The 16,346-nt window shown below is 50.0% G+C and overlaps 2 protein-coding genes across 2 annotated transcripts in view; both read left to right on the top strand.

Annotated features, from left to right (window-relative positions):
* The first annotated feature begins 1,502 nt into the window (after positions 1–1,502).
* LOC132656655 (syncytin-B) lies at positions 1,503–3,359 on the top strand. The gene has a single exon (XM_060391753.1). The coding sequence runs from the start codon at positions 1,503–1,505 to the stop codon at positions 3,357–3,359; it is 1,857 nt and encodes a 618-aa protein (XP_060247736.1).
* A 6,329-nt stretch (positions 3,360–9,688) lies between these two features.
* Slc25a37 (solute carrier family 25 member 37) overlaps positions 9,689–16,346 on the top strand; it is a 41,703-nt gene continuing 35,045 nt past the window's right edge. Inside the window, exon 1 of the mRNA XM_021647848.2 lies at positions 9,689–10,066. Within this exon, the coding sequence (XP_021503523.1) occupies positions 9,857–10,066 (210 nt within the window). The 5' untranslated portion in view covers positions 9,689–9,856. The remainder of the gene's footprint in view (positions 10,067–16,346) is intronic.

Here is a 16,346-nt window from a genome sequence, read left to right as displayed (position 1 = left end):
CGCACCACACTCTAATTCTCACGCCACAACTTGACAAGGGACAGAGGCTTTCGCACTTCACAGAGCACCGCTTCGTTAATGTCAGCGTCTTTCGGGCTGCCTTTCAACAGTCATCCACTGCACAGGCCACCAAGGCATTTCTGACCAGACAGCCAAAGGCAACTCTGGAAGCTGACACCCTTATTAGACAGGTAACGTTGGCCTCCGCCTCACATTCTTTCAGTCCTCTGGTGTCTGCTCACCCAAAGCCCATCTTTTCCTTATCCACTCTCTTATCTTTCCAGCCCTTGTCTTCTTTCAACCTAGCCACCTCCCACGTGTGTATGAGTGGTGTTAGGGGTAGTGGTGGTGGGGGTGGTGGAATCCAGTCACCCTCAAAGATTCTAGAGAATCCCATTGTCCCCCTTTCTCTTCAGGAATCAGCCCCCCTTTTCACGTGCATAATCAGTCCCGTGTCGGTATCAATTTCTGCTCACCTTCCTCAAGACCTATCTCTCCTCCCCCACCTTGTCACAGACCTTCCATACCAAGCTCCCTTCCTCACTCACCGAGCCTCAGGGCATCTCCTTGAACAGAAGCAGCAGATGGACTTCCCCCACAGGCTGCCCTCTTGGTTTGGTGGTGTGGTATCTGCTCTGCTGGTAGACTCTTTCTTGGGATGGACAGAGGCTTTCCCCACTGGGTCTAAGAGGACACAAGGGGCTGCGCATGTCCTTCTATTTCAAGTCTCTCCTTGCTTTGGCCTGTCTTCATCTCTACTATCTGATAATGGACCCGTTTTGTTTTTGTTTTTGTTTTTGTTTTTGTTTTTCCTAAGGTAACTCAGCCCTTGACTACCTCCTTAGGCATCATATACTCTCTTCACACTCCCTACAGACCCCAGTCCTCAGGCTAGGTGGACCATGCCGATGCTCTTCTTCAACAACACTTAGCTCATGCTTGAAGTCAAACTGCCCCAGCCAGCTCTTCTGCCTGTTGTTCTCCTTCATCTTCAGGTTCTCCCCAGAAGAGCCCGGTGACCTCAGTCTCTCAGAATTCAAGCACAGCTGGCGAATCACTGCCTTCTCTTTAGCACCACATCCCCGTTTCTGGATGCATGTTTTGCTTTACATCTAACCAGCCACATTCTGCAATCATTCGCCTCACATATACCTCCTAAACCCATGCTCAGCTGATTCTTCTGGGCAGGGATCTTACCAGGTAAGTGTGACTTCTCCAAGAGCTTTGCTGGTAAAAGACAATTCTAACTGGCTCTACTACTCTGAGCCCAGAAGGGCTCCAGATCTTAACTTTAAAACTCTTAACCCTTCTAGCGACCTTCCCCCTACTTATACCTCTTTCCTCACAGGTCTGACCTCTCCACGCAAAACCTGCCGAGCCTGGAGCCACCCTGACTAACCAGCCACCTTTGAACACCCAGACTGAACAAATTTTAGGACTGACGAATCCACAGGACCAACTTCTCTGCACCCCACGCTACTGCTGGCCACTCCCAAAACACCATGACACGCCTTTGGGTCCTCTGCTTTGTCCTTCTCCCCTACTCCCTGTCCTATCCCGAAAGCTGGATGCCTCTTATAAACCTTACTCACCGCATCCTCCGTGATACCAACTCATCCTTGTTTTCCAACTGCTGGGTCTGCTTGTCCATGCAAACCCAAAGGTCCCTAGCAGTCCCAGCCCCTCTGTCCACTTGGACAGATACACCCATGAAGCTTCACCTTACCTACTCAGTCAAGTCCTTCGCCGGCACCTTTCCCATTACTCAGATTGAGAGGCACCTCCGCCTCTTCCACCCGCTGACCGCCTCCTACTCTTTCCACAATCCCGACCGAAGGGCTATTGCTTTTCTTCAGCTCGTCAGCTCAACAGGCATATTCCCCATCATCACCCGCCTGACGCCTGTGATATATCCTGATAAGGACCGCTTCTTCGAAGCGACCCAACGCCCTTTATGGGGACCACTCTTTACTGAGACTCTCCTCATGTCACAGGCCCCACTCTGCATCTCCCGCTTCTTCAAGGTCTCAGCGCATGCCGCTTTTGTAGGCACCCTCTCTGCCTCTCTCTGCAACTACACCCTACACCTATCACCTTCTGCCAGTCACGAGAACCTAGATCTGTCCACCATCCATCTATTCAAACAGGCAATGAGAAGACCCGATGCCAAATGGAGAAACCCACTCCGCTTTTCGGGACCCCCCTCCCTAATCTTCTCGAAACCCTCTCCCTATCCCTGTCCAACAGACACTAAATACTGCCATACCTCCCCAGCCACCCCCTGGATGCGCTGTCCTCGCTCTCCCTCTGGAATCTGCAATAAACTTACCCTATATGAATCTGACAACTTAACCCACCCCATTACTGTGTCGGTGGACCCTATTCACCTCAAGGTCAAACTCCAGGGACACGGAGACCCCTATCCACTCACCCATTATCAGCCCCTCACAGGAGCTGCCCTGTCTGGACAATATTCAGTGTGGGAAAATGAGATCACTCTTCAGGAAAACTGGGATGTCACCTCAAACATATTCTCACATCTTCTTACCTTCTCCTACGCCTTCTGTCTCAACTCTTCAGGAGTTTTCTTCCTCTGTGGAACATCAACTTATGTTTGTCTCCCTGCCAACTGGTCCGGTGTCTGTACCCTTGTCTTCCAATACCCAGATATTGAACTCCTCCCCAATAACCAAACGGTGTCTGTCCCCCTTTTTGCTTCGGTTCATCCCTCAGACTCAGCTTTTCGCGGGAAGAGGTCCCCTCACCTCCTCCCCTTCCTTGCAGGCCTGGGCATCTCCTCTGCCCTTGGTACAGGCATAGCTGGCTTGGCCTCCTCAACTTTCTATTTCCAACAGCTTTCTAAGGCTCTCTCGGACACCCTGCACGAAATAGCCGCCTCTATCACCACCCTCCAGAACCAAATAGACTCGCTCGCAGGGGTTGTTCTCCAAAACCGAAGAGCTCTGGACCTCATCACTGCCGAGAGAGGGGGCACCTGTCTCTTCCTCCAGGAGGAGTGCTGCTTCTATGTAAACCAGTCTGGCATAGTTCGAGATGCCGCAAGGAAACTCCGAGAACGAGCGTCTGACCTCGGCCAACATTCCGACTCTTGGGGACTGTGGCCCGACACTGGACACTGGCTGCCCTGGCTGGTTCCCTTCCTGGGACCTCTCCTCTTCATCTTCTTCCTGCTGACATTTGGGTCTTGTCTCCTAAACTGCCTAACCCGTTTTGTGTCCCAGAGACTCGGCTCCTTTGTCCAGGACACCGCCAGAAGGCATGTGGACAGCGTCCTCCAAAGTTCCCAATATAAGAGACTGCCCCAAGACTCCCCAAATGAGAACCCCATTCCTGTGTAAAAGGGAGAAGTTGTGAGAGCACCAGCTCTGCCCTCCTTTCTATCCGGTTAGTAGAAACAAATTCAGGAGTGTTAGTCATGGCCACAGTGTTTGTATCAGTGACAACTCCAGAAATTAATTAGGCTTCCAGAACTAAAATTACTTATTTTTTTAAAGCTTTGAGCCTTTTCTGCCTCATCAGTCAATACCTTCACCCCGAGATGGCCATGAGAGATGTTTTTCTATCACCTGATGTTCTTTAATCCATCACTTAGCTACTCTTAGGAATGGCCAAGTGGAGGCCAAAGAAGAATGTTTTCAGTGCCCTGTCTGTAAGTGGATAGTGGGCTCTAATTTCTTATACTAGAGATCCCTGATTCCCAGGCCAGTGCTGCCATGAAGTGGTTTGTTCCCTTGTCTTTCTTGCTTTCTGGCCTCAGACAAAAAACATCAATGTAGCAGGGAGCTTACAGAAGCTGGAAGGGACCAGCACGGGTCCTCTATGACAGCTTTCACAGAGAGTAAGACCCTATTGTCCCCTTGACCTGAGACTTTATCCTTCAGAAGATAATAAACATCTGTCACTTCCAACTGTCCCCAAAAGCAGCAGTTTGGTGTAGCAGGCCCAAGACACACTAATCAACTCTGCGCTGTAGCTGTGGTAGAATATTCTGGTAGAGCTGACTGGGAGTTTGTGAACCCAGTCGTGGAGAGCACAGTTCGGGGTAGGATGTAAAACTGAGGTGGGCTTGGAACTTGGGATGGGCAAGAGGCCCACAGGGAAGGGAGAAAAGGATACCAGAGGCCCAGGAGGGACGAGAGGCCAAGTGTGTAGGGGGAAAGAGTGGAAAACAAGGGAGGCTTTCCAGAGGTAGGAGCTAGAAGCTCACGCTGGGATGTTATCAGAGTTGTTAGGGGCAGAGCATGGGGCCCTGGCAGTCCTGTCAAGCTAGGTTTGGCCACTTGTCCTCAATAGGACAATTATTGTCACAATTAATAGCAAAAAGCAGAAAAAGACTTATTCAATGTGGACACATTGGGAAAAGGAACAAAGAGGTCTGTGGAACTCTCTCCCTCCCCACGTCCATGCTCCAAGTTTAGGTTTAGATAGAAAGCAAGAGGTATGAATAACAAGGCAGTCCTGTGCAAGGCACAGTCTCTCCTGAAAGGTGGTCTGACACGTGAAATCTCTTCCTGAGAGGCAAGCTCCTCCAACCAGCACTGGGCCCCACCCCAGCCTTTTTCTTCAACTAGCATGAGACTCCTGGGGAGATCCATTTTGTACAAGTCCTCCTCTTAGAACACCTTCACTCCTGCCAGGACAGTGACAGGAGCTGGGGTCAGGTGCTGACTTGGCATTGAAGTCACCGGTGAACCTCCTAAGACTGAGAACCTACAGAAAACTGCAGGGGGTTAAACATTGCCTTGCAGAGGCTTGAAACGTGTGCCATAAGGAGGGAGGTAGAGGAGATAACTCTTTCAAGGGCTTCAGGATGGGGGAGGGGATTGGCAGCAATTTAAAGTGTGAAACTGGGCAAAGAGATTTTATTAGGTAAAGGAGGTACCAGGATGTTTGTGGAAATGGGCTGGAAGAGGGAAAGATTATAGACGTCAGCTGACACAGTGATGGCTAGTGGATTGCCTACAGTCTAGCACCCAAAGGCACAGGTAGGACATGTTTCAGCCATAGTGCGTTCACTGCTCTGCCTTCCCTGGCACCAGCACTGCACTGCCATCCTATTTGGCCACCCTGGGCCTTTAGCCTGATGGAAGCCTGGCTCTGGAGTGACAGTAAGGGCAACAATGGTGCAGACACATGGGTCCAAGCTGGTGTCTTCAGGTCAAGCAGCATGGGGCAGGCATCCCCAGGAGCAGAACAACAGGACCATCTCTCAGCACTTGGGTTTGGCTGAAGTCAGGAGTCACAGTGATATGTGGAATTTAAGGCAGAGCCAGGAGAAGAGGCAGGCTCTTGAGAGGTAGAATAGGTTAAGAGGTTCCCTCAACATGGGATCCTCAACTCTAATCCCTGCCTGTCAGTACCTGCTATCATAGGAAGCCTGGTTAACTGAGGCACTTCTGTCGCACCTCTTCATTTTGTCTCGGTTTCATAGTCTGTGTCTTGGGGAAACATGCCTGAGGATGAGTCACAGGTCAAGAGTCTATAAATAGTACTGTCCTTGGAAAAGCAAGGGATTCTGGGATTATAGGGATAGACATGTGCAGTTGTGAGGGACTGTATTTGGAACTATGTAGGTTCAGAGGCCTTTGCGGTCTCTTTTTGTTTGTTTTTCGAGACAGCGTTTCTTTATGTAGCTTTGTTTGTCCTGGACTTGCTTTGTAGACCAGGCTGGCCTCAAACTCACAGACATCCACCTGCCTCTGCCTCCCAAGTGCCGTTATTTCAGGCATGCACCACCGTGCCCAGCCAATGTATCCACTTGAGTTAAAATTAGCTGGCATGCGGATGCTTTCATTCTCCCTCCACCAGTGTATTTCACTGAGCATGCGGTTAAGTATCCGTGGCTGTGGCCTTTGGAGGAAGTAGGCCAGTCCAGAGACCAGAGCCTCATTGTCAGTAAATGGTGGACCCAGAGTTGGCACAGACCTCTGAGCCAAAGTTAGAAGCTGTGCACACTGCATGCTCAGCAACTTCCTCTTTCTAAGCTAAGCTTGGATTCCAGTTGACCCGGGGCAGATGGCGTGCTGACATCTCCAGGCCTTCAACAGTCTGGAATTTTTTTTTTTTTTTTCAAGATTCCAGCAGAATCATCACCCTGAGTCTCCCGGCCTAACCCTGGAGAGAATATCTACTCCGCAGGCAATCTTCTGTTTCTGGGTTCCTGGGCTCCTGCCTTTCAAAGAAAGAGAGGCTTCCTCTGTTCAGGGTGTGTCTAAAACACAGGGTTCTAGAGCTGGAATGTGTACGTTGTCCCAACAGGCCTTCCTCTCAAGTGGAGGAGCAGGGCCGGCCGCCGGATTCCACATCCAGGAGTGAGTCCTCCACCATCAGGCCCTTCTATGTTGTGCGTGGCATTGTTGGCGGTGTGGAGAACAGACTCCAGGCTAGGTCTCTGGGGTTAATTCTCAGATGCACAGGCCTGGGGGAGGAGGTGAGGTGGATCAGGAGGTCACAGATGACCCTATCGTGAAGGGACTGGGAGGCTGGTGGCCAGACACTGCAGTGCTATTGCAGAGGGAAGCCACTATCCTCCCCAACGTCAAATGTCTGCAGCCTTCCCAGGGAGCACAAAGCAGCGAGCAGCAGAAAATGTGGCTCTGGTCACACTTCTGCCTTCCAGATCTCTCCAGGTCATCTATTGGTAAACCAGCCCATCTAGACCCCTGGCAGCAAGGCCATCTTAGAAACGTGGCCATTGCAATACAGTGAGTATAAGATAAACATCGGGTACACAGGCCTTCGTATGGAGAAGTAGGAAAAAAAATCCCCCACAAATTTGCAGTTGGGCACAACCTAAATTCTTTTCATATTTTGATTTTTAATATTTATTTTGTGTGAATTTCATATATAAGCTCTGTATTTACATATTTCTCTTTTTCCTCCTTTCACAAATCTTTTTGTTTTCCCTGCCACACACACACACACACACACACACACACACACACACAGAGTCCTCAAATTAATGGCCTCTTATACTTTTATAAAAAAGATGTATATATTTTATGTATATTGTCTGCATGTACATCTGCACACCAGATCCCATTATTGGCAATTGTGAATTGCCATGTGAATGCTGGGAATTGAACTCGGGACCTCTAGAAGAGCAGCCAGGGCCCCTAACTGCTGAGCTATCTCTCCAGGCCCAGCCTCTTACTTCTTATTATTGTACTAACAGTTACATATATACATATACATTTATAAACACAACTTGCTGAGATCATTTCATGATGCTCCTCTGTGTTTAAGGATGACCTCTTGGGACTGGATAGCCTATCAGGGGGCTCATCCCTGGAAAAGACTGAATCTCTGTCTCCTAGCAACCATTAGTTGCCTGTAGTTATTGATGTAGGAGCGGACCCTTGTGAGAACTCCCCCATCCATGCTGTCATGTCAACAGGTGGTGTCATTTTTCAGGTCTTGCTTAGGCAACCATATTGTTGCAGTTTCCTGAGTGCCACTTCCCTGTCGCATGGAAGACACGGTCTCCCAGTCTTCTAGTTCGTATAATCTTTCTGTCCTGTTCTACTGTTCTCCTTGTTCTCTGAGCCTTAGAGGGGTTGTGTCGTAGAAATACCAATTGGGGTTGGGCACCCCATGGTCGGTTGTTCTTTGCCATTTGACAAGCTGTGGCTTTCTGAAATAGTCTCCGTCAGCTTCAAAGAGAAGCTTCTTTGATTAGAGACAAGAGCACCATAATAAATTTTTAAAGAAAAAAACCAGAAATTTTCAGACTCCAAAGATTATAGTCGTATTTACAAGAACCTTTTATAATTAAAAAAAAATTCCCCAAGAATATTCTTAGTCACTGATAAGTTGAATTTCTTTCACCAATGCCACTGTTGTGAATTTGAAATGTTTCTCCGTCCATTAGGAGGTGGTATATGAATACTTTTATTTTTAAATCACAGAAATAACGTATTAGCCGAATTCTGAAAAACAAGACCAAATAGTTGCCTGTAATCCTGTCACCATCACAAGTCATTTCACTTTTTTTTTCTTTCCTGTGCACAAACATCTTGTGAGTGTAATGGCCACAAAACTGTGTTTTGTTTTGTTTTTACCCAACAGTATGTGAATCATTTCCTTTGTGATTGCCTAACAGACAGAACCACAGTTTTTTTAGGGGCTATGTAATATTTCACATCATCATTTCTTCATTTCCCCTCTTCTTGAATATTTACATAGCTTCTAAGTATTTGCTACTACAAATAATGATTTAAAAAAGCTTTATTTGTATCTCAGGTCTTCATGTCTCAAATCCAGAAGTGGAATTGGAATTTCATATGTATTGGTTAGACTTTTTTTTTTTTTTTTTTTTTTTTTTTTTAATGTGTGTGACATATTGAGCTCAGGCTGCTCTGGAATCACCATATAGCACAAACTGGCCTCAAACTAGTGGCGATATCCTTGCCTCAGACTCTTGGCTGCTGGGGTACACTCGTGAGAATCAACAACTGCTGATCAACAGTGGAGCCACACTTCCGTTGCCTTTGTTGAACGGTGGTCTGGTATCTACTTTCATAGTGTTAGGACTCACCTGGAAACTACGAGGGCAGCTACCCAAGACTGGAAAATGGTGCCTTCGGCCTTGGAACCTTTACTGTCCTCTTCAGACGTGCCCGCTGCTGAATCTCGGATCCCTGGGAGCTGCGTGAGACTTTTGACCTGAAGCTTGGCAGGCACAGCATCTACAGGGGTTCTCCGGCCCCCTGAGCATCTCATTGCCGGGCCTTGCTGCTCAAAAATCTTCTCTACATAAGGCAGGGAGGCCCAGGCACTTCCGATCAGCTCTCAGCTCTGGGTTAAATCCTAAAGCATGTAAGGACAGAGCCTCCCACAAGTAGGCCAGACGGAGCAAGGCAATACTAAGTTAAAATAAAACATCTTGGGCTCCAATTCATTGAAGGAGACGGAAGGGATGGTTTTAAAAGAAGTCTTCAGAGACAGGAAGGCTATGTAGCAGAGTCACTTGGGCGCGCCTGTTGTGACATCAAGCCCATCTTGCTGTGACCTTACAAACCCAAAGAAAATGACCCAGGGAGCTTGCTTAGCAAAGGGTTCTGTTCGTGCTACTATTGTCTTAGTCAATTCAGGACAGAGTGGACTTGCATCTTCAAGAGAACATGAAGAACACACTTAGTCCTTCGTTGTTTTCAGAGGAGAACCAAAGCAAAGCTGACTAGAAGGGAGGATCTTGAGTGTTTACTCCCTCGAATGTGTCCTAAGAGCACAAAAGGTGCACCCGCTGATAGGTGTGTCCTTGATTCCAGAACACCCTTTTCCAACGACCACTCCAAGGTCCAAGCATCCTGCTTCCAAACTGACATTCCTGGTAACCGCCCTCCCCCACCTACTGATCCCCAGCCTTAGGAATGCTAAAGCTGGCTGACCAGTGTCTGCAAAACCACCGATCCTGGGGACAGCCCCTGCTGCCGATCTTGCAGCTCTCTCTGTTCATATCCCTTCTGCTGTCTCTCCCCAGGGACCTGACTGCCCCTTGTAGATGGTCAACAACCCCTAGGTAGTACAACTTCCCCGGACACCCCAATGTCTGCTCTCGCCCCCGTCCGGTTGCTTGGAAATGTGCAGCGGGCAGCAACGTCACATAGGGAGGTGGGTGCCCGCTGCCCGGCGCACCAATAGCACGGCCACGGTCGGCCTCTTCTTCTCCAGCCATTGGTGCTTCGGGCCGCTCGGCTCCACCCCTGCCCGCCATGGCGTCAGCCGCCGCAACCCGGGGGAGGAGGTTCCCACTTTAAGAAGTGAAGTTTTCCTCCCTCACCCCCTCCCCCTCCTGTCCACCTCCTGCCGCCTCCCGCGCCCCGCGGGGCCGCGGATGGAGCTCCGCCGCGGCGGCGTGGGGAGCCAGGCTGCGGGCCGGAGGATGGATGGGGACTGCCGCGATGGCGGCTGCGGCAGCAAGGACGCCGGGTCGGAGGACTACGAGAACCTACCGACCAGCGCCTCGGTGTCCACCCACATGACAGCGGGAGCGATGGCCGGGATTCTGGAGCACTCCATCATGTACCCAGTGGACTCCGTGAAGGTGAGGCACGCGGAGGACTGTGGGGAGGGGGAAAGGACCGCAGGAGAGCAGCCGCAGCAGCAGCGCGCGCGTTTGCATCCCGCGCGGCGCCAGACCGGGGGCAGCGCCGTGAAGCCACGCTGCCGGTTCCCCGGGACGCGGCGACAGGCCAGGGCTCTCTCCCGGATTGGGCGCGTGCAGCCAGGGCTCTGGGGAGTGCATCGTGACGCTCCTTCCGCGATGCCCTGGGGGGGAGTGTACCCCAGAACCCACCAGGGAGTCCCGTGCTTCTGGCCCCCACCGCGGTCGCGGGGGACAAGTGCTGAGCACTCTGTGTGCGGAGGTGGCTGTGGCTTTGCGCCGTCCGACTGCTGGGGCGCTGCACGTGCGCGGCTCCCGAGGGAGCTGGCGGCGGGAGAGCGCTCGCCGAGCTGCTCCGAGAAATGTACTCTTTCCCCCAACCCCTCACCCCCGTCCCCTTTTCCCCCGGGCCGGGCGCCCTCTGGCCCCGGCGCGTGCCTGCTGCTCTGGGGTCGTTTAGGGGCTGGGGATGAGCCAGCGGCACCGTCTTTTGGGGTACTAGATCAGCCCATCCAGTTCTACTGGGAGGCAGTGGGACCTACAGGGTCATTTGCTGTCTTTCGCTTGCTGCAAGGTGGACCTGCAGGCTTGTACTATACGGCTATGGCTATGGGTTGTGTAATAGGCTTCCAGTTTGACCTGGTCACTTCCCCCAGGTAGTTTCGCTTGCGCTTCTGTCAAAAGGCGACTTAAGCCGGTGAGATTTGTTAGCCGGAGAGCTGCCTGTGCTGGACCTGGACGGGCCCTGCGAGAGATGCAGGAAGTACTACCTGTACTGACATTTCACTTTTAGAAGCGGAACTCATCTCACTGGGGGGGGGGGGGGGGCATCCCTGGGAGTTAATTTATGAATAAACCGAGGCGCAAGGGAAGAGAACAGAGGCTCTTGCTCTGACGCTTAGCCACTCGAATTCAGGGCTGCAGCTCCAGTGTGCTTTGGGGGAACTTGGGGACCTCATTGAGGAGCAGTTATTTTGTAAGGCAGGGAGCCAGGGCTGTACACGCAGAACAGTACCTTATGGCTGATGCTGGCCCCACCTGAGCAGGTGTGAATATTTGGGTTTTCTCAGAGCTGGCAGTCAGTGGCTGCACAGGCCGAGTCCAGTGAGAGCAAATCCTGGGCATAAGGCAAGGCCTGACTTCCAGCTCACTGCCAGACCTGAGTCATCACTTCTGTCCCTCCAGTGCCCTACTGGGGCACTGCTCCTTGCCTGCCTCTCTTGAGGAGTGAGTAGGGGAAACTTGTCCTAGATTTTAAAATCACCTCAGAAAGGGCTGGGACATATACTAGATGGTATTAGTATAGGAACGAATGGATCAAATGTAATGGCATTTTCTGCAGTCTAATGTGTATTGATTGCTTAGAGAGGGGAGAGCTAGGAGCTATTAATTTGAACAGGCCATAGACTTAGAGATGGCGTTCCATCAAAGGAACCCTTCCACCTGTGAGCCCTGGTGCCTCTTTGCCGTGAATTCTGGTCCAAGTGTCACTTTAGCTTACTTTGAAGGTTAGAGACAATTACTGATGCCTTTTAAATTTGTTTTGACAGTCAAGGCGTTTGTCTCCTCTGTAATACTCTGTGTGCTCAGTTCTCCCACACTTTTCCCTGCCTGCTCCGATTCATGCTTCATGTGTGTAGTCTTTTCCAAAAAAAAAAAAAAAAAAAAAATCCATTTCTAGATGGACAGACATAGGGTGTAAGTGTGTGTGTGGGGGGGGGGAGCGAGAATGTGTGAGCTGTTAGTGTGTGTGAGAGGGCATGTGTGTTTGCGAGTGTGCGAGCTGTGAGCACACACTGTGCGTGTGTGAGAGTGAATGTGCAAATGTTGTGTGTGCGGCTATCTTGACGGTCATAGCAAGTATCCACCTTCTGGGGCTCGCTTGCAAAATGAAGTTTTCGTTGCCAGTCAGCAAGCTCTTCTAGTTCTGAGACTCTGATCCTGGCTGCCCGCAGTGACGCTCTTGGCTCTGCAGTTCCTCGACTCATAGGCTTGGGTGTGAAGTTCCTTCTGTGTTCTTCTGCAGCTTTCTTTGGGTAGCAAGGATTTTTTTTTTTTTTTCTTTCTAGTTTTGAGCAAAGGCAAAAGGGCACAGAGAAAGTAAGTGGCGCAAGCTATCTGACCTGTAGGCAGCCGGGAGCCAGTGTCTACTCAGCGCGTCACAGCTGTGTGGGGTGTCAGGGACACAATTATGTCCTAGTCATGGAAACGTTTCGCATGGGAAGACCACAGCTGCGTTTCTCTTAAAATATTTTGGATGATGAAGAGTGAGTAATTGAGTCTCGAGGCCTGAGTTGGGCTCACAGCCCTTCAGCCCACTTGCTCTCTGCCTCAAGCACTGATGTGTGCCTTTGTTTTGTTGTGGGGGAAATGGGCCCTCCTTCACTTTTAACCCATCCCCCTTTCTACAGCACTCCTATTGTCCTTTCATGGTAATTATTATGACTGAAACCAAATGCGTGTAAATCATACCTCGAAAAGAGAAAAAAGGTTGTTTGTTTGTTGTTTTTTTTTTTTTTTTTGAGAGACACTCCTTTATTCCGATTTGACCTTGTCATTGTTAAATGTGAGTGTTGAGACAAGCTGCTATTTTTCAGATTTGCTCCCCTAGGATGTGTGAGCTGTGGAATCCAGGGCAGGTCCTTTGCAACTCAAAGCCTGCTGAGCTCCTTGGGTTCGTGGTCTTAGGTACAGAAAGAGGACTTACAGATGTATACTGTTCTAGTAATGAACTTGCTTTTTCATAAGATTCTGTCACCTCCTAATGCCACTTCAATGCCCAGTGTTTTCCAAACTGTGGGTTTTGATCTGTCAGTGGGCCGAGCATTTGGGAGACAGATTGGTGACAGTATTTTTTTTTATAAGCAGGTATGGCTTGGATAGGAAGAAACACTGATGAAGTTCTGTCTGGATCATGTTCCCCAGAGAGGTTGTGAAAAAGCACTCTGGCCAGGCCAGATAGTGCATGCATTGAATCCTCTCTAGCACATGGAGGCTGAGATGGGGGAGGAGGGGATGGAGAATGTGAGGTCAGCCTGAATTTCATAGTGAGTTTAAGGCCAACCTGAGCTGCCTAGCAAGGCTCCATTTCCACACAAATTCTGAGCATTGTAGAATTGAATGCACCATAATTTTTCTCCCAGCAGCAACAGCCTGCAGTTAAGTTCCTATTGGGAAGACGTGCATCATTTCCAACCTCTCTTTCTTTAGTCTTCACAGCTTGTGGTATATGTGAATGCTTCATTTAAAGAGCCGGTGGGACTGCCGAGCGCCCCTATGATTACAGCAACCAATAGAGGGATACCAAGTCAGGATCTAGGGTTGTCTGGGTGTCTGCAAACTCTTGTCCAACCGTGCTTCTCCCTAACCTGGGCTGGGCAGCATTTCCCTTGGAGCCTCTAGATGGTGGGTAGTGCTCTGGTAGCCCGAGGGGTGGAATGCTAGGGTAGCCCGAGGGGTGCTATGGTAGCCCGAGGGGTGGAAGCAAGAGCCCATGCCTAGGAGTGCTCAGGACTGTAGGGAGCATGCCAGGTGGGTGGAGGAGGAAATTCCATCCAGATTAGGCAGAGACCATGCAAGTCAGCTTGGTAAGCACCGGGAAGAAAGGAAACAGGAAAGATTTGAAGTGGGGAACTTCCGCTGACCCTTTCACAGCCCTTCTTTGAGTGGCTTGTCAGGAAAGCCCTGCTCCAACTCCCCCTGGGTGAGCCCTCTGCCCTCCATGCACCAGCTAGCTGACACTGCTTACCGTGGCTCCTCAGGTGGCCCTCGTGAGCGTCCGTGGGGCATGGCCTAGGCACGGGCACAGGCTGGACTGCCTTCGGGGACGCCACACAGCCCGTGAGTTTTTCCGCTTGACTGGTAGGGAGTGTTAGCAGCTGCCAGAGCCCCTCTGCCACTTCCTCATGCTTCAGAACAAAGTGTAGGACAGGTGAGACCAGATCAAGAGGTCATGAAGTCCCAAATTACTGTATTCCCTGGAGCAACATAAAGAGTGCTTTCTCCCTCCCTCCGTCTTCCTTTCTCCACCCTTCACTGAGACTCGCTTTTGCACTGGTGGACATCCAGTCAAAAATGGGCGCTCATGAACTTGAGTTCTTCCCTTCTTTCATGACAACTGAATGCACGCTGATGCCTGCATCCCATTGCAAAAATGGAACTTGACCCCCACACACATTCATTTTCCTACCCAGGAATGGAAGGACAGGCTGGGTTGGAGCACAAAGATTGGAGGATAGCACCCAGAACAATAATGAGTAGCAGAGGGGGCTTGGCATTTAAAAATAAACAAAAAACCCTTTATTTTTATATTTTAACATAGACTTTAGTTAGCTAGTTTATATTTAGATAGTCTCTATATAGCCCTGCTTGGCCCAGGACTTACTATGTAGAAACAAGCTGGCCTAAAACTCAGAGAATAGCCTGACTCGGTCTCCTGAGCGCTAGGATTAAAGGTGTGGGCCGTTACACCCAATGTCATAGTTAGGGTTACTATTGCAGTGATTAAACACCACAACCAGAGAAACTTGGAGAGGAAAGGGTTTATTTGGCTTTTCCTGCCACAGCACTGCTCCTTGTCGAAGGAATTCAGGAGAGGAACTCAGGCAGGGCAGGAACCTGGGAGGCAGGAGCTGATGCAGAGGCCATGGAGGGGTGCCATTTACTGGCTTGCTCAGCCTGCTTTCTTATCGACCCCAGAACCACAGCCTAGGGATGGCACCATCCACAACGGACTGGGCCCTTCCCCACCAGTCACGAAGTAAGAAAATACCTTAGAGCTGGATCTTACGGAGGCATTTTCTCAGCTGATGTTCTCTTCCTTCCGATAACTCTTGTGTCAAGTTAGCGTAAGACTGAGCCAGCACGCCTGGCCACTTTAGCTTTTTAATATGGAGTGCCACTTGAGGCCTTTGACTTGTTTTTTTTTTTTTTATTGTTTGTTATTGTGTGTGGGTATGGTGTGGGAATGCGGGTGTGATCATGGCAGGGTGTCCCATGTGGTTGGAGGTCAGGGGACCGCTTTGTGGAGTCAGTTCTCTCCCCAAGGGGATGGACCTTTCAACATCAAGCGCTTTATCTGCTGAGTCATCTTGCTCATTGTGCATCTGGAGTGTGTGTGTGTGTGTGTGTGTGTGTGTGTGTGTTATTGACTGCGTTTCTTAAGCCACACAGGGGCAAGTGTTTGGGTCTTAACAAGCTTTTTTATTGTTTTTTATTGGCCAAGTCTTTGTCACCTTGACCACCTTTTCTTGGAAGAGGCTTTTTGTCTGCTTTGCAATGACCTACATCAGGCATCTAATCCCACTTTGCTTTGCTTTGGGCTTTTATATGTATGTATGTATGTATGTGTTTAAAGATTTTTAAAAAGTTATATGTATGTGTACATGCCTGTGTGGGTATGTGCACGTGGGTGTAAGTGCTCATGGAGCCTAGAGGCATCATTTTCCCTGGAGTTGTGAGCCACCCAACATGCATGCCGGGAACCATACTCATGTTCTGTGCAGGTCCTGTCTCCAGAACCTCCCTGCCCCACCTTTCCTTTAGAGACATGATCGAGACTGACCTGAAGGTCACTAGGTAGCCCAGGCTAGCCTCAAACCCATGTCCCACCGTTGAGTGCTGGGATTACTGGTGTGGGCCACAGGGCCTACTGGACTTTCGCCTTCTGGTTGCAGAGGACTGCTTTTCTGGGATCATTGGGTCAGTTACCTGGCCCTACCCTTCTCTTCCCTTCCCCCTTTTTCATTAAGCCAGTAGGGGCCCTCTCTGGAACCCCAGTGCTTTTCCTATCTTCCTTTTAACTCAGTCTTTCCTTTTGGGGGCACTGGTGTGTGTGTTTGTAATCTGAAGCAGTCTGGCCCCTATCCTTGCTGCCCAGGGACATGGCAGCCCTGTGGTATGGCCTTGCTATTTCCTGCTCTGTCTTTGTTGACCTCTCCGAGGCTCACCTTAAACTGGCCTTTTCTGTTCTTGGAGTTCACATCCCAGTGTTTGGTTTTACACGGCGGAGGCAAAGGTCTTAGATTTCCTGAGTTCTGATTTCCTGAACTATAGAGGGAAAACCCTAATTTCCATCTTGCTTTCTCTTTCCTGGCCCCACTGCCCATTGATTGCTTTGCCCTCATCTGTTCAGCGGGACTCTGTGGGAGTGTCTGGTTGACATCTTTGTCAGTTGAACGTTGCTACCTTCATTCCCATTCTTTTCCCATCTCCCTTTGCT

The sequence above is a fragment of the Meriones unguiculatus genome, chromosome 9, assembly GCF_030254825.1.
Source record: "Meriones unguiculatus strain TT.TT164.6M chromosome 9, Bangor_MerUng_6.1, whole genome shotgun sequence".
Lineage (NCBI taxonomy): Eukaryota > Metazoa > Chordata > Mammalia > Rodentia > Muridae > Meriones > Meriones unguiculatus.
Note: the sequence above shows the minus strand (reverse complement) of the source record. Positions and strands in the feature narration are given on the sequence as shown.

Excerpts from the sequence above, each read along its gene's own strand:
- LOC132656655 (XM_060391753.1), top strand. The coding sequence starts at position 1,503 with ATGACACGCCTTTGGGTCCTCTGCTTTGTCCTTCTCCCCTACTCCCTG.